Here is a 23,786-nt window from a genome sequence, read left to right as displayed (position 1 = left end):
GTGAAGTTGTAGCTGCCAGCAGAGCTTGCAGAGCCACTGCCACTGATGGCAAGTGAAAATAACATGATTTCCCACTTCCAGCTGATGTTCTCAGCTCAACAAAGACAGACAATCATGTGTTTAAAATTAATCTCTGGCATAAGGATTGCAGGACAATGGCCACTAAAATTCTAAGGACTGGAAAAACAGATGAAGCTGTTAGATGATGTGCTGTAAAACATCTCAGGTGTGAACAGTTCTGTGCTAATCCTGAAGAATTTGTTTAGCTAAAATAGATTCTGGAATCAGACTGGGGGGCCCAAATCAAGAAGATTTGGGGACGATTTCTGAAGAAACTGATTGTTAATACAGAGACCAATAAATTAACATTAGCATAAGATCTCTGGAGGAAGACAATACATTTTGAGGCAATACTCCACCACTGTATCCAAATTATTTTTTCTACTTTTCCAGATAAGTCCTTTCTAAAACTCACACTGCAAATTCAAGATTAGTTTTCCCCAAGAAAGCATATGCAATACATTGTAAAAATAGGAACTTTCAAAAGAACTTTGAATTTTTCTTTGCCATTGGACATCGCTTATTACAAGGATGTTCTTCAAATTTAGACAGACTCTAACATATGACTAAGTCTGAAGTCACTTTGTCTGTCAAAAGGTAAAGGGCGAATGAGTTATCAGGGCAGCTGGGTCATCAAAATTCATTCTCTTTGGACCCAATGTAGTAAAAAATATCCTGTCTTCCAAACAACTGAAGTCCCAAAAGGCCACAAATCCTCGCCTTTCAACAGGCCAACTTATCCAACACAAAGGTCAGCATCATTAAACAGAATAAACAAACCAATCCTAGGGCCAGAAATGACTAATCTGCCTGGGAGGGGAAGGAATCATGCAGCTATCTCTATGGGCCTCCTTGATTTCCACACTTGCACAGTCCCAAATTTCTTTGCACGCACCCACCCACCCACCCACTCACACTTGTTCTCCTGTGTTTCACTCCATACACACCTGTGCACACATATGCCTACACAGTGGGTGCAGGCATGGGACCAGGCAAAAATCCCCTCAAAACATGGCAATCCGTGAGACAGGCCATTACCAGACGGCATGGAAGCAGCAGCTGATGGAATTGAGCCCTTCTGCTCATGTACTGTCCTCTGGACCTTTAGCCTTACCCATCACTGCCTTGCAGGAAATAGTGTTTTGGTCAGGGATTAACAGCAGCTTGTAGAATGGAGACCCTGCTTCTACTTCCAGCTCTCACTACCATCTCACCAGTTTCTGCCAGTCAAGGCTGGGCTAAACCCCATTCTCATTCCTCTGCTCACCTTCTCACCAGCGGAAAAGGCACAGGGTGTGTTCCCACCAGCCCTGGTACTGGCACACAACACTCCCAGCCTGGGATCATGCTCCAGCCCGCAGCTCCACCTTCCATTGCTGCCCTGGAGCCAGCAGCCAGCAATCCTCCTGCAGCAACCAGCACACACAGCAGCACAAGACTAAGAAGAGGGGATGTTTCTCTCTTTTTGTGTTTACCCATGGCCGCCTCTACCTATCTACAGCCCAAAAATCTCTCAAGCTATTAATTCTCAAGGAACCGAGGAAGTAATTTAGGCACTTTGAAGCCAAGTACTTTTCACGGATGAGAGCACAGCTGTTTGCATGCTTATTTCCTTCTGTTGCCACACTGGAAATATATCCTGTGCTTAGAGTCATACTAACCTCTAATGGATTTGGTGAGGATACAGACTTTAAGAAACTACAGGCATTAACACCAGGCTGTGAATCCAGAAGGGAGACCTGCTTTCTCCTGTGTGTGTATAATGGGGCCAAACCTCAGCTCCAACACAGCCTGACAGCGCTGTTTGCTCCTACCCGAGTGACATCTGTCACACACTGTCCCCAGGTGCTGAGCACTGGCCTTGGAGCTACGAGCTCGAGCTGCCACAGCAGGAGCTCAGCAGCAAATGTGAACATGCTGGCTGTGGAGGGAAGCTCCCACCAAGCAGGACCAGCCATTTGAGTTTTCTTTCACTTTGTACAATTACTTTTAGAAGGTTTCAGTATGAAAGAGATTAGGTAAAGCCCCATTCTATGCTGCTGTGCATGAAATTTAAAATACCCATATTAACCCAGAAATAAACCAACTACAACATCTAAAGCCAAATGCTGTAAATAAGTAGCTATGCAGCACGAGGAGAGGACAAATCTCAGCTGGGACTTGACAGATTCAGGTTTTGTTCTCATTTCTACCCTTGACCTGCTCGGTGACTTTGAGTAAGTCGTTGCTTCCTTTCTATTTCTTTCTGGGTCAGGGACTGCCTGTCATTTTGTGTTCATAGCAGCTGGCATGAAAAGCCCCAGCCATAGTGAAGATCTCTGGACACTACTTCAATAAAACCAATATCTAAATACCTGTTAAAAAAAGAGCACAGAGAAGCCTTTTTCTTTCTTTGGTAAAAAGGTACGATATTGCAGTAAGTGAAAACTTCAGATGTTTCATTAAGTAAATAAATATATACATAACTGCATTTACACTGAACACATATATTCAACCATGTTCCTAATTAAAATCTAGAAAACTATTCCAGCTTTACTAGACGACATCTCACCTGTGTATCTCTAAGACATTAAAGTTTAATCATCTCACTTCTAATAGATTTGCTATATCTTACCAATAAGATTTGCTAGAAAAGTCAACTCTGAATGCATTTTTAAAAGCCATCATTATCACAAGCACATGGCACAGAATTGTATTTATGTTAAAATTGTATTTTATGTTACAATTGTATTTTATATTACAATGAAACCTCATATTTTTCAGTCTGTATTTGAAGTTAACATTTCTCTATCCAAATCAATCTGCTTCTCGGCAGCCAGTGCTGAAATAAGGTTTTTTCTAGTGTTTTAGGCATCTCTTCTGCCTTTTCTTACATCTCTCTCCTCCTCACTTACACATATAAATGTCCATTTATAAGCTTCCAGTTGAAATAGATGCCAAACGTAATCCAATTGCATAAATTCACAACAGAAGCTGCAAAAAGTACATCACTGCATGCCTCGAGAATTCACAGCCTCTCTTAAAATGTCTGACAGAATCCCTGAAATTGTGCTGGAAAGATGCAGTACTTTATTTCCATGGATGTGCAGGGAGGCTTTTGTTCTTGCTGTGGGCACTTGTTTTTTGATGTAAGTGTTGAGGTATGACTTGCAAGAGCAAAGAGTTCAAGGTCATTTATTTTCTAGTCTCAGTGAGCAAGGAGTTGATGCTCTATCTGCTAAGCAGAAGGGTCAGGGAAATAGAACATGGTAGTGCTACAGATCACATTAAGAACAAATAAACAATGAAAATGTTGAAAAATAATAAATATGAGCAGAAATAAAATATAAGCAATGGGAGCAAAGGGAACGGGAAGCCTTGAAAATCTTCTTTTGGGCTAAAGCCATTGAGTTCTCTGAAAGTTTTGAGGTTTTATAAGGTTGGAAGTGTCACACTATTTTGGATGTCTGGCCAAGTCCTGGTTCAAAAACCATAAAGCAATAACATATAGATTGATTTTGATTGTTAATGTACAGACATCAACTGAGATGGGATATTGGTTGTAAAATCTGACACATTCTGACAGGTGGAATACCCAGTTAAAATGTTTGGGTTTTGGAAGAAGGAAGCAGACAACAGCATTAAATGATAGAAATTTTAAACATCAAGGATAAGGGAAAAAATGATTTCTTTTTTTTTCCTTCAGATGGTATGATATTTATTTTTTTCTTAATGAAAAAATTTAAAGACACATATATTTGACAATGTTTTTCATCACAAGAACAAAAGGCAAGAGCAGCAATTTTGGATGACTTAATGAGATCATTAAAAATTGTTATCTTACAGAATTTAATTTTTAAAATATAAATAAATTTATAATTGGATACAGAATAGTATCAGCATTTTCAAATGCTGCTGGATTGAGAAATGGCTGCTTTTTGTTTGTCAGTTCAGGTATCCTCTGGAAACAGCTGCAATATTTGAATTGTAATTCTAGTTGGCAGCAAAAACTGGTCACCATGTCAGAACTGTTCTGACAGAGTAAATGACTGAAGGAGGAAACCTGCAGGGAAGTAACTTTATTTTTTTTATAGAAATGTTGGCTGAGCTTGCAACAGTAGGGTCCCATGGGTTCCTCTGGCCACCATCCCCATCTTTAAATAAGTAACAAGCTACCTCCAGTGACAAACACTTACCCACCCATCACTGCTGCATCACTCTCGACCACTGATGTATGAGCTGCTTCTGCCACCAGTGAAAGTTCACAATTTGTCAGCTCAAGAGCCTGTCTTTTGCTAATGTATTACTTTTGAAATGTCTGCTCGAAGTGGAAGGTTTTATTTATTTATTCTAAAGAGGTGTACAAGCAACACACTGTTTGGACTCTGGTTTCTTATAGAAGAGTACCCGGTCTTCTTGATCATTGTTTTCCAAGTCTCCACAGGAAAAGGTGATTAGGGTGTCAGTGCCCAGCCCGCACAGCCAAGTTTTTTTTCTCCCTGAAGACCCTCTCAGGCATGGCAAGAGAACTGCAGCAGGCTTGCAAGGATGATATCGAAGCCACAGACTCAGGCACCCACTGGATGAGGCATCATTGCCCTCCCACAGACATCCTGAGCCCTGGCCCGCAGTGACAATTTCATCCTTTACATCTCTCAGAATCAATAGTCCCTCCACAAAGATGCTGTAAAGAGCAACAAAATGACATGACTGACACATTCAAGTACAAAATATTGCAAGTCACAGGCAAATCACTTACACCCTTATTCAGGAAAGGCTTTGAAATCCTTTTGAGGAATGCAGTGATGATTGAGGCAAAGGGAAATATACTTAGTTAGCAAGACTCTGGGTGCAAGTTGGTGCCCCCTTTGCCACCTGTAGCAGGCAGGTGAAGAAAAGGTCCTCTAAGCTGTAAGCCTGGTCCCTCCCTGATGAATAGAGAAATATGCAGAGCTGGAGCATGCAGCTCATTTAATCTTAGAGCCCCAGAAAGAACCTGAATCTGTGATGTGGGGAGTGGGCAGGAAGGGAGAGAAGCACGGTGGATGTACAGGTCACAGAAATTTCTGTTGCAATACCATCCTCATCAAAGACAATGCACAGTGGTAGATGATGCATATGAACAACTCCCTGAGCTCTTACAGGGCTTTACAAACTCCACCAAAAAGAAACTTTTTACAAGTGAACCACTAATTTCATTTAAATATGTAGCCTGTATAATCAGAGTCTTTGAAGTAGGGAGACAGATGATCAGGATTTGCCTTTTGATCTTTCCAAATTGTTTTAGCAAGTAACAACTATGCCTGAAGTCTTTTCTGGGAAACTTTATTAGCAACGATGTTTACAACAATCTTAGAGACCAAGGTTCTCTTACTACTGCTGTTAAATAATCCTCCAGAAACTGAAATCTTACAAAGCAAACTTAGGGTCTACAAATAACATAATGAATTTTATGTAAATTCAGTAAAAATCCCCAATCAAATCAGCTACAATTCTATTCAATGCTCTGTACATCTTCATATTAAAAATATTCACAGATCTGTTGGATTCACACAGATCTCAGTCTTGTTCTCTATTCATCTAGTTGTACCCAACTCAAGTCAATGGATCTTGCAAGGGAATCTTTAGCTCAGAGAACAGATCACACTCTGAAGCAAAAAAGGACTGACTTTATCAGTAAACCAGAGACCCCCTCACACTCACAAAAGAGCAGCACAAGCTGCCTAGTTATAATCTACAGCTGTTGCACTGATTAGCACAAGTGCAATGTTAATTTTTACCAAGGCAAATTGAAGAGGCTTCCCCTCCTTGGTTGTAAAGGACTGTGCTCACATTTCACATTCTACACAACTCCTGAAATTAACAGGAACATTCACAGCCAATGCTTTTAGACAGCCCATGCACAGAAAGCCACTGCAGTTTGAATAAAGGAAACAGGATTTTTTTACCTTTTGTTTTTTATTCTGAAGACAATGAAAATAAAATTGCTTCAGGCAATCTTCCTAGCCCACACTTATGCAGCAAAAAAAAAGGGAAAATAGCCCACTTGTAAAAACACAGTTATCATCTACATTTTATTGAGGAAAGACTAAAATTCATTAATTGCAGTAACTGGAATGTAGGTATTATTTTAAAAGTTTGTTTTTTCCAAGCAATTTCTGGGTCAAAGAAGAAAATAAGAACAGTTGTGGGTTCCTCCCCCAGAATAGCCTATCTCACAAATTCAATCAATTTTAATGAAAATATTTATGAATAAGACTGCAGTCTTCTTACAGCTGAAAAGTGAAATTATATATAGGAATGACAAAAGTAATGTTAAATCATGAGCTAAGAATTCCACTGGGGTACTTTGGTGAGGCCAAATATGCTGAAATTTGCTAAGCAATCATATACCTGAAATTGAAGTAATTTTCTATCTGTTAAACATATGAAACTGGTCAGTTAAGAGGGAAAAATAAAATAATGGTTTACACAGTTACACTTGACCCTCTAGCACCACACCATTTCATCTTACTCTTAGCAGGTGGGCAATTATACAAAAGAATTTGAAATACAAAAATCTTGTGGACAGGGGACTTGCTGGTGCTTTTCAAGCTTCCTACTCTTGAGAAGCATTTCAGCTTTTTATTTAACGACTGAAGCTGTAAGAAGTTACAATCACTTCTCAAAAGTCAAATGGCAGCAGCATTCAGTGGAGAGCAGTTCCCTGCCTTTACCTTGTTTTCATTCCCTCCATTATTCTTTAACAGTTTATTATCACTCTCTGAATTACAGACTTTTTTTTTCTTTTTTCTCATCCTCTGAAATGGATTTTAAGCATCAATCCATTAGGAAAAGGCAAATCATAGAGGATGGAAGAAGTGAGGTAGTGTTGTGGGCTCAAGTGTAAAAAACCCCCCCTGTTTAAGTGCATCTCACATTGCAAGTGTAGAAAAGTATGCTTCTGAAAATACACACATACATTAGCTCAGAAGTGAAACTTTGGGAAGACATTTGTATAGTCCGAATTTTTCAGCTTCATTTGGTGTCTACTTTGGCACCTGCAATGAAGGGCTTTTCCTGATGTCCATCCCACACCTACAGAGAGCTGCTTCAGACAATCGCTGAAGAAGCTGCTCAGTGTAGTGTGGCCACTGAGCAAAAGTTTTCTTCCATGAGTCTGCATGAATTCCTTGGGCCAGACTTGTGCATCCATGCTGCCCCATACTTTAACACATACAGTTGTGGGACATCAGAAAACGCACAAGTGACTGGCCAAAAAGCATCTTTTCTCTTCTGGGAAGAAGATGTGCAGATAAGGAAAAGAAGGGTTCTGTCTGCTCTGCTTATCAGGAAAGAAAAGATAAAAAATGACTACACAATACCTACCGAGGGACTGTTATTAACTGAGAACCAGCTTAATGGAAATGAATGGCTTGAAGCAGCAAAATTAAAAGAACAAACACTAGTAACCAGTGGGGAAAAAATACCAACAGACACAGTGGATTTTCCATTTCTGGTGATGTTCAGAGCTTTTATAGAAGAAATATCTGTCTGTCTAATACAAGCCACAGACACCAAAAAAAGAAAAAAAAGGAAACCGGGTGACTTAAAACTGCACACCACCTTTGAGCTACACTTTGGGGACAATTTCTGCCCTTTTTTTGACAAAAACTGTTTTGAATGAACCTCTCTGGAACAGAGAGAAACTCTGGAACTAGAGTTTCTAGTACACTATTTCACAGTAATGGCCACACTGGTATCTTCTTGTCAAAGAAACCCATTAAAGCAGACACCAGCCTCATAGAACAAGAAGCTGATAAAGAAACTAAACTTTTAATGCAAACTACATGTACATTGTCTACCATTCTTTTGCTTCATAATTCCTTCAAGTCTTCCTTCCTCCTTCAAGTCTTGTAACAGTGATTTAAAAACAAAACACCTCCATCTTCTGTACACATCTATATCACATTTCAGATGTGTCATCCACTGTTCAAAGCAAAACTTAGTGTCTCCTTTTAATTATTGTACCATTTTCTGTAAAAAGGGCCTGAACTTTAAAGTTTAGCAGACTCAAGAAGTAAATTTAGCTGCAAAACTTAAGTTAGGCACATGCTTAAGTGCTCAGCAGAATCAGTTTCTCCTAATACTTTCCACCTCCACAGCAGAGTTCATGCAATAACTTTGCTGGTCATTGACAACACAGCACTTAGACATGGGAGACGATTGTTACAGCTTTTCCTCCTATTAGCTTTTGAAATTAATACTTTATTACCTCATATGAGACAGTAAAAATAATAAAAATAATCAACAACTTTTCATAAAAATTAAAGTGTTTAAACCCAAATCTTATTAAAAAGCCAAACTTAAAACCAAACTGAAGAAATACTATATTTGCACACACTTTTAAAGGAAGAGATTACAATTTTCTTTTTGATATCAAGAGGCACTCTTCATTCATCATCTGCAAGAAACTAGGTTAGGTCTCCATAGTCCACAGTCAGAGTTATTAAGTAAGTAAATATGCCACTGCTTCTATGCCGTCCTTTTATTTCCTTGCTTCTTCAGTCTCCTCTGACTCTCTCTCTTGATGCTCTCTTTCCCACCTCAATTCTTTCAACTCTTGTCTGTACTTCCGTTCAATGAACCGTTTCTGATGGGCCATCTGGGGAAAGTTATCTGACACAAGGAGAAATATTTTACATTAATAAACAAACTGGTAACAGAGAAAGCCTCAGCTCATTTTGTTTTAAACTTTGATGTTATTAGAGGTAGGGGGGAAAAATGCTGTTCCCATTTTTACTCATTTATTTCTTGTAATACCTAGTGAACCAGAACTGTGTCATAAGACTTTGGTTTCTTTATGATTTTTTTACATCTGTTTTCTCCTGCTACAAAGCACTGCCAAATCTAATACAATCACAAAAATAAAATACAAAATCCTAGTAAAGCAACATGGCCAGGTATTACCTGGATTTTAGATTCTGTTCCCTTAGCAACAGGTGGTTGATATTGAAAAATGAATGTGGAACTACTGTCAATGCTGTCAGGGTTTTTTGTCTTGTTCTCACTCCAAAAAGTGTGAGCCACTGGTTTCAAGTATTGTACAGATGTTTCCATTATTTTTATTATTGTTTTAGACCATGCAGAATCAACTATATGCCCCACACTATGGCAGGGATCCAAACGGGAAAGTAATAGTGTAGCAAGATGGAATGCAGTTAAGTCTGTTCCAGAGAAAGTTAATGCTTGGCTACATACCAGAAGGCAGCCTTAGCGTAGTCTAAGAGCATGGATGAGTGACGACTGCCTAAAACAGACTGGACAAGGCCGAGGTGATGGAGAAATAGCTGGGGAGATGGATGCTTCTGCTTTCAGGCATTTGCCCATTGGCTGACGTGTAGGTATACATTAAAAGCGAGGCTGTAAAAACAGCTTATATAATTGAAGAGAATTGCTCTCACTTTAGTGCACTTCTCACAGAATGTGATGTTTTCTGCATGACCAAGGTGCTGACATCCACAAGTGTCTGTGCTGGGGAAACCTGCAGCCTCCAGCCAGTCAGAAAGCAAAGGGCTGATTAGAGTATGTGACAGGCTGCAGTTGGTGGCAAATCCTGCTGGGATCACACAGAGCTCTGCGATCAGCACTGGCTACCTACCCAGTCTGAGATGAATGCAAAAGGTTACTCCACTGACCTTTAAAGTCACAAACAAATTTAGGACATGTCTCAAGCAAAGGACTGCTCTCTCTCGCTGGCTATTGAGAGAGAACTCATCTGAGGCTTCTCAGCGAGGAGTACCCTGGCACCAAGCTTCTTCCTCCTTGGCACCAAGCTTTTTCCTCCTTTTTCTGGGTACCAGGCAGCACGGATTCTCAGCTGGAGAGATTATGGTGCAGAAGCCACATAAACTGCAGGAGTTTGTGGTAGAGCAGAATAACTTTCTACTGCTTTATTGGCCAGTGAAATTTGTGTCCTTTATTACATATACCACAGGAATAAAAGGTTTATTCATCAGTTATTTACAACTTGGCCATAGGAGAGTATATTTATTTAAACCAGAAAGCAATCTGAACAAAATTGGTTTTAAATTGCTGTTGTTTTTAAGAACACTAGTGCTTTGTTTAATGGAGTTCTGGGATATTTTCTTGCTCATGTGCCCCATAAAATGAAAATCAGATTTTCAACACTGTGCCTATAACATGATTCTTGAAGAACTCAGCTTGGTAGCAACCTGTTCTAATATGTTTAGGATGCTAAGAAGGAAACTCATGTAATAAATTCATCATGGCTATCATATAAATTAGGTATATGAAAACTGACTTCAAGTTTACTACTTATACATTAAAAAAACCCAACAAACCAAACCAAACACAACCATATACACAACAGAACAGGGGCCCTTAAGGGTTGTGTAACCTCCATCCAGAAAGACAAAGCTTGACTGGCAAGGCACCGAGGAACTAACTTGAAAGTTGGCTCTGATTTGAATTGAAGGGCAGCAGGAGCACAGACCTCTAGAGTTCTATGGTATTTAAACAAATATATATGTCAGAAGAGAGCTGTGAAGTCCTTGGATTGATAGGCCACGAAACTCACAGCTCTCTTGAGTGGTGATACTGTCACAAGAAAATTCACTCAAAGAAAATTTCAGTAACATCTTGCAGATACTCAGCAGAGAAGGGAAGTTACATTTTTTTAGTTGTCAAATTTACTGATGGTGACAAGTATATGCTTAGCAGATGGATATAAAAACATATCTAAACTACACAGATTCACTGCCGTCTGAAATTTTTAATCTCTTGAATTTCCAGATGCAGAGATAACAGATTAAGAACCTTTGACATATGAAGAACTGCACGTGTTTCCTTTGAATGAAATGCCAAAAATGGACTTCCCATGTTCTTAATAGAGAATTTCTGCTACACTAAATGCTTGTAATCTATCTGCTTACAGGTCACCCATACCTGGCACTTTGACCCAAGTGACTGAAAGAAGCTTCATATAAGAAGCTTGCCCACACTCATTCATATCTGAGACTACATTTCCATGAAGAACTGCTCCCATGCTGAATTAAAGGGTGAGAAAACCCGAGCATCACAGACTATGCAGTCTTACCCCACTGCATGCATAAACATGAAAAGCCTCAATGAAACTTTACTGCACAGGGTTCACCTGAAGTTGCATCCTCTTGTAGCTGATCAGCTCCCATTAACAAGTACCTGTTGGAATCATATTAACTTCAACTGCTACAAAACTGTCTTGAAAGTACTAAGAGGAAAACCTGCTGCTTAGAAGCTGACAGCACTTACCATATGTGTTCTGTTCAAAACTTATCCCCCACAAAATCTGCACCTTGCCTCACTAAAGAATGAGAAATAAACTATGAATTGTCTGTTGCTCAAATATCTTACATTTTTCAAGTGCGTCCATTGCAGCTCCCATTTCTGCTTGCTGAATACTGTGAAAGCCAAACAAAAACACGTTATGTGAGATCTAAGCTGTACAGAATAAATTAAAGTTTCTGACAAGGTGAAGCACTAGTTACTCTTTTGTAATGAAACTTTTTGAATAACGAGCAGCTAGTAATTCCCAGAGTGTATGCTGTATCAGCCTTTCCATAAATATGTGAGCAATAGTACTACAGATCCAGTAGAATATTTCTTAACTTAGATCAATAACAATAAAAAAATATTCCAGTCCATTCCTCACTAACGTCTTTGCTTTTACTTGAGAGAAAAAAAGGAACAAAATCACAGATGCGTGAAGGTTAAAAAAAGCAATAATATTTTATAACCACCACCAGATTTGGTAGCATAAAATGACGTTTGTGGGCTTCATGGTTGAAGTCTTTGAAACCTTAGAAGCATTCCAAAATGCCTAGAAGAAGTAACCTCCAAAAAAAAAAAAAGCATAATAGTGTGGCACTCTTAACTTGCCAGTGTAAGTTGCATAGTAACCCAGCAGCAAATACCAAGATAAAGATGCTACTTCCTGGAAGCTGTTCTGCAGTTTCTAGTCTGAGAGCCACAAATAGTTAGCATTGCCAGCCACCTTGAAGGCAAGTTCACCAAAAAATGCTTAAGGTCCAAAATTATGCCAACATAGAACCCTTCAGGTATTCTTGAAGCAGAGAATTTTGAAAAAGGCTCTACAGTTTTCCTTTTCTAAGGCAGACCATACAATGATCTATCTCCATGGCAAGTAATTTTGGACACCACCACACTCTAATACCACGTGATTAATTTTTTACTATACCTTGGACCTTTACCACATCCTATTCTTTCCCCTTTGAAGTAAACAGCTACTGTGTATGTCCTGGCATGAGAAGGTCCCACTGTCTGCAAGGTCCTGAAAGAAAAAATATTTTATTAAAGCAGGGAGTATTAAAACACAGAATCTTTTTGTGGCACATAGCTCACCAAGCTTTCAGTCTGGTCAATACAGATGGTGCAATTAATGCAAAATGTAGAGCAAGGGTTGAAGGATGTCTGTATAGATCACATTAACCCAGAGATTACTGGAACAGTATTTATATTGATCACATTTATTACTCCAGGCTCACTCAGGAGTACCAAATGAAAATTAAAACTTTATTTAGCCTATAAGTAAAAACTCAAACTGCAACATGAAGTGCTCAAACACCGTGAAAACACTTTTAATAAAGGAATAAATTATGTATAGCTGTGCAATTTCAAATAAACACAATCATACAATTATGTGTGCACTAGAAGTTTAGTCCCTGAAAGTTTTTTGCAGGTAGCAAGGTTTTATAAGGACTTTGTATTAAACATGGTAGTACAAAGAAATTTTCCATCAGCTTTGAAAAACAAAACAAAACAAAACAAAACAAACTTTCCATTTGACCTGAAGTTGAGGACATACCTCAACAACCATCTAAAAGGGAAAAGGTAATTCCCTAGATATGCAATGAATTGCTTCTTTGGCAGTTTCTTACTGCTGTCCCAAATCTCACCCCACTTTTACATCAAGTTCTGTCCGCTACCTTGTTTCTTTTTAGGAGCACGAATTTCACATCAATTTTTAAAGTATCTAACTAAAGTACTCTATCTCTCTGTGCACTGTGACAAGAGCAAATAAAACCTATCCTAAATTTAAAAGCAATAGTACTGACTGCAGTGAAACAGATAACCCCAAGAAAAGGAATTTAACAAGATAATAGGAAGATAACAGCGTATTACTACATCTGAGCTGTACTATAAAAATCAATTTATCATCACAGCAAAACAAAACAAACATTTGATACTTGATATTAAGTGGTTTTTTAAAAAAAATGGAAAATTGTGTTTTTTATTGAATTCATTCCCCCTCACCTAAGACAAAGGCCTGAACCCTCGCACACAGATATGGAGGAGGCAGGGCTGCAGAGCACTGGCTGCAGTGTTAAGGGGATGGCACTTCTGAAGTGCAGTGTGTGTCACTGTCCCTGAACTACTGCATTGCATTGGAAACCTTACTTCAGTACCTGTGACAAACGCACCTACACTTTCATTCTTCATATCTTTTTGATATAATAATCCCAACAACACAAGCCTTGAATTTTCACAGCCTTTATCTCTTCTTTTGGGGCTAACATTTCACCCTTTCCTACATTAATCGAATGGATATGGATGTGATAGACAGCCTCCAGTTTATTATTTATTATCTTTTTGAAGCAGCTATTACACTATTTAGCAATTGGAAGTGAGAAGGGAGATCTATCCCATCCAGCTTCAGGTATCTAACCGAGGTCTGCAAGTACTGCCCTGAGCTCTTTGTCATTGAACACGGGAACATTTGTGAGCTGAACTGCACAGCAAAAATGTCCAAAACTTGTGCTGCCCTTCAGTGCCTGCCTGTGGATGAGAAACAGTGTCTATAATCAGAAGGTGTAACATGAGGCATTATTATGTTTGCATAATAATATCAAGAAACTTCATCTGTTACTGAGAATAGAAGGGAGATATCTTGACCTCTTAACAAAACAGCCATTTGTTTAACTCTTTTTTCAACGATTTAATACTGCCACTCTTTACATTAAAAGAAAAACAAATATAGAATTATGCCAATTAAATACTCGAAAATAAAAACTATGTTTTTCCATTACAACTGCAAAGGTAAAATACTTAGTAACTCTTCCTTGTAATGGCTTAAAACACCTAAACCTTAGAAAACAGCATTTTGCATTTTCAAACAAAGAGAGACTAGAGGGCATGGGTAATGACAATGAAAACAAATTATGGGGAAAATGTAGGGTGACTGATCACATCTTGCTCCATATACAAGGAAGATTTATAATTAGCTGGAATCCATAAGATGCCTGTGCTTACTTGTAAAGAGGAATGTCCGGCTCTTTTCCTTCTGTCCTGAGAGTCAAGCAGCACTGCTGAAGCTGAGATTTAGGATCATTCCAATCTTGATTTAAAATAAACTCCTGTAGGAAGTCCACAAAGATGCTTTTATGATTGAGAGATTGTAGTAAGAGTTTCAAATGCCACAAATGTGTTAAAATACAGTGGCAGGAAAGTAAGAAACTGATTGATCTTACCTTTAGCCGTGGAAAAAAGCAAACATTCATGAAAGTGTGAACGTATTCCAAATCTTTATCAATGTACAGGGCAGCAATAAAGGCTGGGGGAAAAAAAAGGAACTGTCACTCATCCAAGGAGAGCATTATTGGCTTGCACTTTTAGAAACAAATATCTCTGAGTACTTTAAAGACATATTCAATTACGTTTCAGAGCAGTGATCTGATGAGGATATATATTATCCTGCATACTTGGGGAAAAAAATCAAGTTGACCAAGAGATTAAGTGATTTACTCAAATCCACCTAGTCATTTAAAGTGCTAGAAACAACACTCTGCTCCTAATCTCACATTTTAACCATGAATACTTACAAATAAATCACTACTGGATAGCATAAAATAATTTAGATATAAATCACTCCTGTTTGTGTGCTATCCATTTGTTTACAGGATTTTGCAAAAGTCAAGTGGTCTGAATGGCTTGTAAAATACATCAAAATATACAAGACAGGGATTAACTTTCTTTGCAGAAGAATATTTATCACTGTTTCCATTTCATGGGAAAGAAGGCAGCATAAACTTCCAAAAATCAAGTGGAAATAGTTCATTTCCATGTAACCTTCTCTCTTGTGGAGTGACGACCATTTTAAAACCTCCTCAAATGCAGACAAATGAACCAGAGAAATATTCACCTGCTGAAGGAACTATTTTGCCTTCCAACAGTATCAAGAACATACAGATTAAACACTGAAATTGCTGTTAAACAGCTCAACTCAGAGTATAAGCTTTAACTTCGAAGACATGCTTTTGACCTGGTCATCTCAACCTCCCAATTTCTAAGCCTTCAACTTTCTACCTGCAATTATGCCTCCTTCATGCTTTTATACAGACTTCAAAAATCTAGGCTAGTCTTCAAAACTCTGGCTTTCAGAGGTATAGGCATAATTCATTTGGAAACCTGAACATACATTTTTAATAGCGATTTAGGGGATTTCTAATGGCTTTCTTAAACAAGCCCCAAGGAAAAGGAAGTCATTAAGTACTAAATTATTATAACTAGATTAACTCACATTCCAAGAGATCAGCCAAAGTCTTAGTTCGAAGAGTTACAGGTCTTTTTGTCTTGTCGTTAGTGATGGCAAACTCTTGCATGCCCAGCTCTTCTGCCACCTTGGCCTGTGTCCTGTTGTTCACCAAAGAACTTCTCAACAGCTGCAAAAGAAAGAAGTTCCATTCCATAGGAACAATTGCCAATAACAAACTACAAAACCTAGGAGAGCTGGGGAGAAAAAGTTACTTTTCTCCTTGAGGTTTCTCACTTCTCCCAGTTTACTGACATTTTGATTCAGAACGCCTCAAGTGATTTATATAGAGACAGACTCCGTCACTCCTTCTACTGGTGTTTTTTCTTTCTGTTTCAATTCTTCTCGCCAATCCTTACTTATTCTATGGACACATTACTTCTGTATATATGGCATGCATTTAAAATGCTTGTTTGTGAGCCTCCTTGCAATTATGTACTATATCTATCTCTTCATGAGTCCTGTACTTTCTCAGCTAAACTGCAGTTTTCTAGTTTAAGTAATACACAGTTGTATACATTTTCTCACATAAAGTGTAAGTAACAATATTCTGGAGTCCATGGAACAGTCCCCAGTGTCCACCAAATAATAAATAAATAGGTGGTGACTGAAACAAATACACAATAAAGCAAGATAGTTCAGTGTTTCAGAATGAGCAGATGAAGAGGCTGCTCCATTCCTTTGGCCAGAGGAAAAAAACCACACAGATGGACAGCCTGTATGTACTATTTGCTCTGCTAGAAGGCAGCACAGGTGAGCCAATGCATCCCAGACACAGATCTGCCCTAACATGTTCCATATATGACAATGTCAAGGATGTGTCATGAAAATACTTAACTTTGGCTCCAGACAGATTACTTAAGCATAGAGCTCTAACAAAGACATAGAACTCCCACACAGCTTAAAGAAGTATTTCGGAATTTTAGGGAGAATTTCTGAACCTTTGGCAAGGTCAGTGTTTTTCCCGCTTGTTTGATTTTTTGCTTTAAATGGAACAGCGTTTAAGAAATTAGATCTGCTATAGGAGGTAGGGGTGAAAAGTAAAGAATGTCTCTCTTTTCCACAGTTTATGTGCAATCTAGAGTTGAGATGCTACACACACATTTTTTCCTCTCTTTGTCTTCCATATCACATTTGCTCAGCTTATTAGATACAAGTTATATGCTACCTGCCTCCAGCACGTCAACTGAGCTTATGAAAAATCAAGATTTATTTGCTGCACTTGATACTTCATCTCTCACAACAGATAAATAAAGAACAGTATGTTCGTAATTTGTTTGTCAATGATGTATGAAGCAGATACTCACAACTTGATCTTCGTAAACTAGGCAAACTGCAGATAGCATTATTACCAGCCTCCCTATCCTTTGTTTAAAATAATTTATTATTACTATATTATTCTTTTTCAAAATGTGTTCCTTTTATGTCCTTAAGATAAATAAACTACACTTTCCCCAAAAATATCCTAATATGTAACCTATGAGACAGAAGTGCAGTGTCCCATGACAAAAATCTGTTTCTTATAATGGGAGAAGAAGGATTTGTTTTGTTGTGTTTGCAGACTATTTATTTTGATGGTATCCATAATCATGATTAGTGGTATCATAAAACAAAGAGCAACATATACACTACCCAGTGAACTAGAGATAGGAAAAAAAACCCCAGTTATCCTTTCAGCACTGTGGTTATCAACTTCCTCTGTATTAGAATTCGCCTCCTCTACAAGTGTGATCAGGCAAGAAACTCAATTCCTCTTAATGATACAGAGAAGACACAGTCTCTGTGCCTTGCCAGCAGCTTTTTTAGAGTTAGTCTCTACACTGGTAACATAGCCTGCATCACTGCAGATGCTGTGACATACGATATGTTCAACTGGAGCTCGAGTCTAATTACAAAGCAGTTTTTTTCCTAATTCTTCCATCTTCACCCAACATACCACTACTCATGACTGTACCAGAAGAATGTATCCATAACCCAGTACTGGAGAAGCTGTATCTTCCAACATCCAATAAAATGTCAACTTATTTTCTGGTACATTATCTGGCTATCTCCAAGGACGTAGATGAGACTATGTTGTCCTTTTTTATTTTCTTAAATATAGCCACTGCATTGCCAGTCAAGTGGAATCCTTGACCAAAATTGCCCTCATCACACCAGACACCATTTAATTGATGTTCTACTATTACTTCAAATTTAAGTATGTTCACAGATGACAGGAGAAAGAGCTTTGTGTTTCCTGTTTCTCTTCAGAATCCACTTTATCAGTCTCCTTTCTCATTTCATTTGTCATCAAATTAAAAAACATTTTAAGATAATTTTCTTTTTCTCTACATGCACTTCTTCAGAGTTCAAGTTTTTATTTTAGGCCAATGCCTGCTTCTTCATATCTTTATGTGTTTTCAGCATTCACTCCATTCTAACTTTGCAGTTTTGCCTAAAAGCTGAAGTGTGCTCGTACTTGTATTTCCAACTCACTAATCATTACGTTAAGTGACAAAAAGATTGTTCTGAGCATTTACACCCATTAATGGCAACATTCCATATACTCTTGGCCAAATAGCTCTTGCAAGAGTTATAAAACTACAGATGCCTACATTCTTAAAAGTCATGTAGAAAGCAAAAAACCCCACCAGGTTTTATATCCTGTCTCCTGAATGGTGCAGAAGAATCCATACAAACGTAACTGGAACTTAAGAAATGGTGAAGAAAAACTCAAGTTACTTTTAGTCACAGTATGTCATTTTTTTTCTCTAGTAAACAGCTTTGGCCCAAAAGATTCAAGAATCATAATCTTGATAACACATTGCCTGCTAGAGACTTAGCATTGTCATCCCTTTACTGAGCTGAGGAAATCACTCTAGAATTATGCTACTTCCTAACTTTAACTAGAAAACTTGACTACATTCTTGATACATGTATTGCTTTGCTGTTCAAATAAACTAAAAAAATTTAGTACACCCAAGAAAATTTGTTATTTGCAAACAAAGCCACAACTCTCCAGCTGCAGGGCTAAATGAATCAATCAGGAAAAAACTGCTCATACTGTCACGCTGTGTTTAAAGTACTGTAAATTGTTGAAAGATCCCTAAACATAGTTGTTCAAAGCCCATATAAGAGAGTCTAAAAGGCTGTAGCAATCAGCAGATAACTGTAACAATAGTAAAATTAAATTCAAAAGCTTAGGAACTCCAGATTGAAGACAAAAGGAAAACCAGACCAAAATAAATTGTAAAAAGTTTTTATCGGGATGTATAGCCTTGCCTGTATGCATGTTCAACAGATTAGAAGTCAGGAATAAAAAAAAGTCACGTGGTGCATCTATTTAAATAAATGGTTTAAGACACCCATGTTTAAAGAACTAGTCTTAGTCCTTAATTTCACTGCTGACATCTTTAAGATTTTTGATCAATTTTACAGAATAAACAGAAATTATTGCAATGGGATCATAAATCACCATTTCCTATTCATAACAATGCTCATGACTTAAAATTAACAAAGCTTTATTAAGAGCAGTGGTTGCTGAGGCTTCTTTTATTAATCAAACTCAGAACAATTCACTAGCTGTTCCAATAATTTCAGTCTCCATCCCACTCTTGCTCCTATGGAGAATATGATTGATGGCAGTCTCACCGTTAAGTGCCCTTCATGATGATCGGGGAAATGTATGAATAAATACTCTGTGGCTACCAACTGCATTATAGAGTCACCCAGGAATTCCATCCTCTGGTTGTGGCCTCTGAAAAATGAGACATCAATGCAGCAAAATCAATAAGCACTCATGAGGAAAAAACCAAAACCAGCATGCACACACAAATTAAAATGAAGAGTGATCTGAAAGTGAGCCTTGCTCATTTCCAAACACATTTAAGACAATTTTTCAGTGTTAATCAGGTGAGATGAAAACACAGCTCATTACTGTAGTAACACCAACTCACAGGCAAAATGCGAATCGGGATAGCTACAAATAAACGCAATCATTAGATTACAGATCACAGACTAAATGAAGGAGAAGAGCAGCTGACATCAAATCCGTAATGGGGCAAGATCTCTATCTCAAACTTGTTTTAAGGAAATGAACTAATGAATGCAATGGCTTCAACAGAGAAAAATGTCCATTTGCAAGAAAGAAAAGGGTCAGGGTTTAAACTCATACAAGATCCTGGAGAGGGTAACCAGTGATATCAAGTTTAACAAGGGCAAGTGCCAGATTCTCTGCCTGGAGCAACCCTAGTTGTGTGTATAGAGTGCAGAATGAGAGGCTGGAGGGCAGCACTGTGGAAAGGGACCTGGGGGTCCTGGTGTGTGGCAAGTTGAACATGAGTCAGCAGTGCCCAGGTAGCCAGGAGGGCAAATCCTGTCCGGGGGGGCATCAGGCACAGCATCATCAGCCGGGCAAAGGAGGGGATTGTCCTGCTCCCTCTGAGCTGGGGCAGCCTCACCTCCAGTGCTGGGAGCAGTTTTGGGCTCCATAACATAAAGATGACATTAAGCTGTTAGAGAGTGTCCAAAAGTGAGCAACTGTGATGGTGAAAAATCTTGAGGGAAAGCCATATGAGGAGCAGCTGAGGTCACTTTTTCTGTTCAGCCTGGAGGGGACTGAGGGGAGACCTCATCCATTTGGAGGGGCAGGTACTGATCTCTTCACTTTCATGACCCTATCATGAGATAGGGCTCAAGGAAGCAGCATGAAGCTGAATCAGGAGAAGTTTTTCACCCAGAGGGTGGTTTAGCACTAGAAAGGCTCCCCAGGGAAGTGGTCATAGCACCAAGCCTGCCTGAATTCAGAAAGTGTGTGGACAACACTCTCAGGCACATGGTGTGATTCCTGGGATGTCCTATGCAGGGCCAGGACTTGGACTTGATGATCCTGATTGGGTGCCTTCCAACTCAGCCTGTTCTATAGTACTGTTTGCTTGAAAACAGGGCCTGGCAGCTTTGCAAGAAACAGAACACAAGGGCTGTGCTTGGACCAAAGAGCGTAATTCTACTTCTTTTCTCTGCCCAAATGTACCTCCAGGTAGGTTTTTCTACCGTCTCAGGAGTGATATACAAATATCAGTCATGCAGAAAGCTCAAAATCAACACCAGGATAGGTCTCCAACACCTTCTACAGTCTTTCCCAAGGTATTTGCTACTGACTACTGTCAGAAGTGGCATACTGAGCCAGGCGGGCTTGTAAACACAGCTACTCCACTCCAGGAAATAAATGTAACATAGTTTGCTTACAAACCAGGCAATCTGGAATGCTCGTTAGGGCCAACAGAGCCACATGAGGACTCCTGCTATGTACTCACAGAGTCAGATGGTTAAAGCCTACTGTCCTCAGAGTGAATGCACGTGCTAGAAGCCGAACGTGAGTAAAGATGACTCCAATTGCCTCCTCAAACTCCGTAAGCTTTTGAAGAACTGGAGAGGTCTCAATGAGCTGCCTATCAGTATTGGACTCCTGCAGCTGCAAGAAAAATGAAGTGTAAGTAATGACGAACTCAGACTGCTGCAAAAATTTTCAGAGAAAAGCAAGCCTTCTCTAAATCAAGGGCAAAAAATACAATGAGCAAGTTCCGTGGACAGTTGAACTGAGAAAACCAAGTTTCCTCTGCCTTTTGGTCTTGGATAATTATCACTCAAAGAAGAGATGAGCTCTGATGTATGCTTTTTTAACAGCTGAGGCATTTAAACACATCACTTGCATGTCTCTACATGTGGAGGCATTGTGGCATAATAGAAACTTTCACAAAACATGTACAATTGTACATTTCTGCACTTTCTAACATTATCACATTGTTTGCAACTGAGCAATAGATTCAAAAATCATTAGAATAGGACTGGCAGACTGACAGCATGTCAAAATGAGACAAAACCCAAATCAATTTCTCTCACTTTCCTTAAGTATCAAAAATCAAGAATAAATACTCTGAATATGAAATTCAAAAGGGCACACTGACATAAGCAAATTAAAATTATTGCTTTGGGTCAATATATTTTCTTATCAGTTTCTTATCTGATGTACTTGATGTAATGACAGTGTTAAATGCCATTTCTGTGGAGCTGGGAAATGGCTTAAGCATTTACTCCATCCATTCTGAGCATCTCTTTGGTATGGTAATGCCTTAGAGAAGGAATTACCCAGAAGAGGATGCCTAAAAGAATAGTAAGAATAACCACAGATTTTTAAACTGGCATCGAGATAATTATTGGTTTGTTGCCTGCCCCTTTTCTATTAATTGATTACATTCTTTTTTTTTTCTTTTTTTCTGTACTGAGCATTCAGTTCACACTTTCATAGAGCTACATACCCTTGCACCACAATCCCACGCTTGGGTGTTAGCTGTCATTTCGGAGTTCGGCTGCATGTGGAGCTGAGACTGCTTTTTGCTTCCTCATGCACAGCCCTTTCTATTCACCTACATGGAATTTATTCTGCTTTTCTAAACTCCACAGTGAGTCACCCCTGCATTCTCACAACCAGAGTGCATTCTTCAGTCTACTGTTGTCCCTGCTACCTGAAATAATTTGGTACTGTCAACAAACTGCCACCTCACTGCTCGTCCTGTTCCCTAGGCTGTCAATGAGAACAGCCTGTACTTTAGCAAAGATCCCAAGGGAAATCTGCCAGTGATCGCCATTCCTTGCAAGACGTGGTCATTTCACTGCTGTTCTCAATTTCTTATGTTTCAGCCATTCTTTTAAATCTTGTAGGGACTGACATTTTTCACTGGAGTTGCTTTTTCTTTATTGCTTCTTAAAAAAAAAAGATAAAAATTTTAAAAGCCTTTCCTGACTTTCCAACAGCCTCTCAGGAAACCCAGCAGACAGTACCATCTGCATTATCACATGCTGTTTTGTCTCCTAAAACTTCCCATACATCTGTGAGGCAGGACTTGTCTTTACATGTTGACTCTAGATTTCTAAGGAGTCCATATGTATCCAGATGACCACTAATTATTTTTTAGAACCATTTATACATACTTGGGTACTGCCAAATACACAGAACTGAAGATCTGTAACTCTGTTATCTTACCCAGAGTTTTTTATACTGATTGGGATCTCATTTGGATCTCAGTGATTTTTAGGAATTTTTAAACATGCCATTCTTCAGGCCCAAAGGCCAGCCTGAGCTGCCTGTGTTTCAGCTATTGGCAAAACCACCTGGGATGCTTTTGGGATGTGGAAGAAAAGAATTTTCATCACACAAGTCAAGGTCGTAGTAAGAAATTATAAGCTTCCTACACTCACTGTTGCCAACTTCTAAGCAGAGTGCAAGTTTTCTTTGTGAAAGCAGGGATGAAAAGGTTAAAATAAAGTAAGAGAAAAGAAAGAAACTCAGAGTAAGAACAATCTTTGGAGCTGCATGTGCCACCACACAGGACAGCTACTTCTGAATCTCAAAATATTATGTTCCTATTGAGAGTATTTTGTATTTACACTCAGAGGGATGTGGTTGTAAAAATTCTTCACGTGCACTGATTTGCTGCTGAAGATTTTGGCTGTGCACTCACTGCTGTTCTTGCAGCACCCCTGCACAATTCTGCTTGCACTGAAGACAAGGAACTACAGTGCAGAGAGCCTCTGAGACTTGCTCTATGTCTGCCCAAGAATTCAGTAAGGGAGAATGGACTGGGACATCAGTCTCCCAACTTCTAGCCTCATAAACTGACAGCTTGTGAGCTTGTATCCTTCGATACATGGAGGATAAGTTAACCTTCAGACACTTTTGTAATTTTACTGCTTACAAGGTATTAAAGTTACTGGAACCACTGAAACAACCACACTATCATTGCATGGGCACACACAAACAAAATCAAAATAGAATCAAATCAAAACCTTTGTGGCATTCAATTAATGTGCCTTCCTACTATTAAGGTTTCAGTCCTAATCCCAGGTAAAGAAAATATGTTCATAAATTGTTTTTGCTCCCTTTTCCTCCAACTTAGAGAAGACACACAAAAAAGTTGTCAAAATGTTACCTCTCACTGGATTTATTGTATAGGCACAGTTATACAACAAACATGAGCCAAGGGAAGGTAAATGATTAATTCTCAGAGAGGCAGAAACTCACTACTTATTTAAAAAAAACCCCAACAAACAAATCACAAACCAAACACAAAGGAAAACATACATATATTCCTTTGGCTACTCTTTAGCACAATTTCTGAGA

At 38.8% G+C, this 23,786-nt stretch overlaps 1 protein-coding gene across 1 annotated transcript in view; it reads right to left on the bottom strand.

Moving 5' to 3' along the window:
- Window positions 1-8,265: 8,265 nt before the first annotated feature.
- DROSHA (drosha ribonuclease III) overlaps window positions 8,266-23,786 on the bottom strand; it is a 69,718-nt gene continuing 54,197 nt past the window's right edge. The window contains exons 26-33 of the mRNA XM_014872407.2: window positions 20,923-21,080; window positions 19,259-19,364; window positions 15,617-15,758; window positions 14,568-14,650; window positions 14,350-14,453; window positions 12,278-12,370; window positions 11,434-11,480; window positions 8,266-8,697 (exon numbers count right to left, since the gene is read on the bottom strand). Of these exons, the coding sequence (XP_014727893.1) occupies window positions 8,567-8,697; window positions 11,434-11,480; window positions 12,278-12,370; window positions 14,350-14,453; window positions 14,568-14,650; window positions 15,617-15,758; window positions 19,259-19,364; window positions 20,923-21,080 (864 nt within the window). The 3' untranslated portion in view covers window positions 8,266-8,566. The remainder of the gene's footprint in view (window positions 8,698-11,433; window positions 11,481-12,277; window positions 12,371-14,349; window positions 14,454-14,567; window positions 14,651-15,616; window positions 15,759-19,258; window positions 19,365-20,922; window positions 21,081-23,786) is intronic.

This window comes from Sturnus vulgaris, chromosome 1, assembly GCF_052056855.1.
Source record: "Sturnus vulgaris isolate bStuVul1 chromosome 1, bStuVul1.hap1, whole genome shotgun sequence".
Lineage (NCBI taxonomy): Eukaryota > Metazoa > Chordata > Aves > Passeriformes > Sturnidae > Sturnus > Sturnus vulgaris.
The sequence above is the reverse complement of the archived record's forward strand: the minus strand, read 5'-3'. Positions and strand labels throughout refer to the sequence as shown.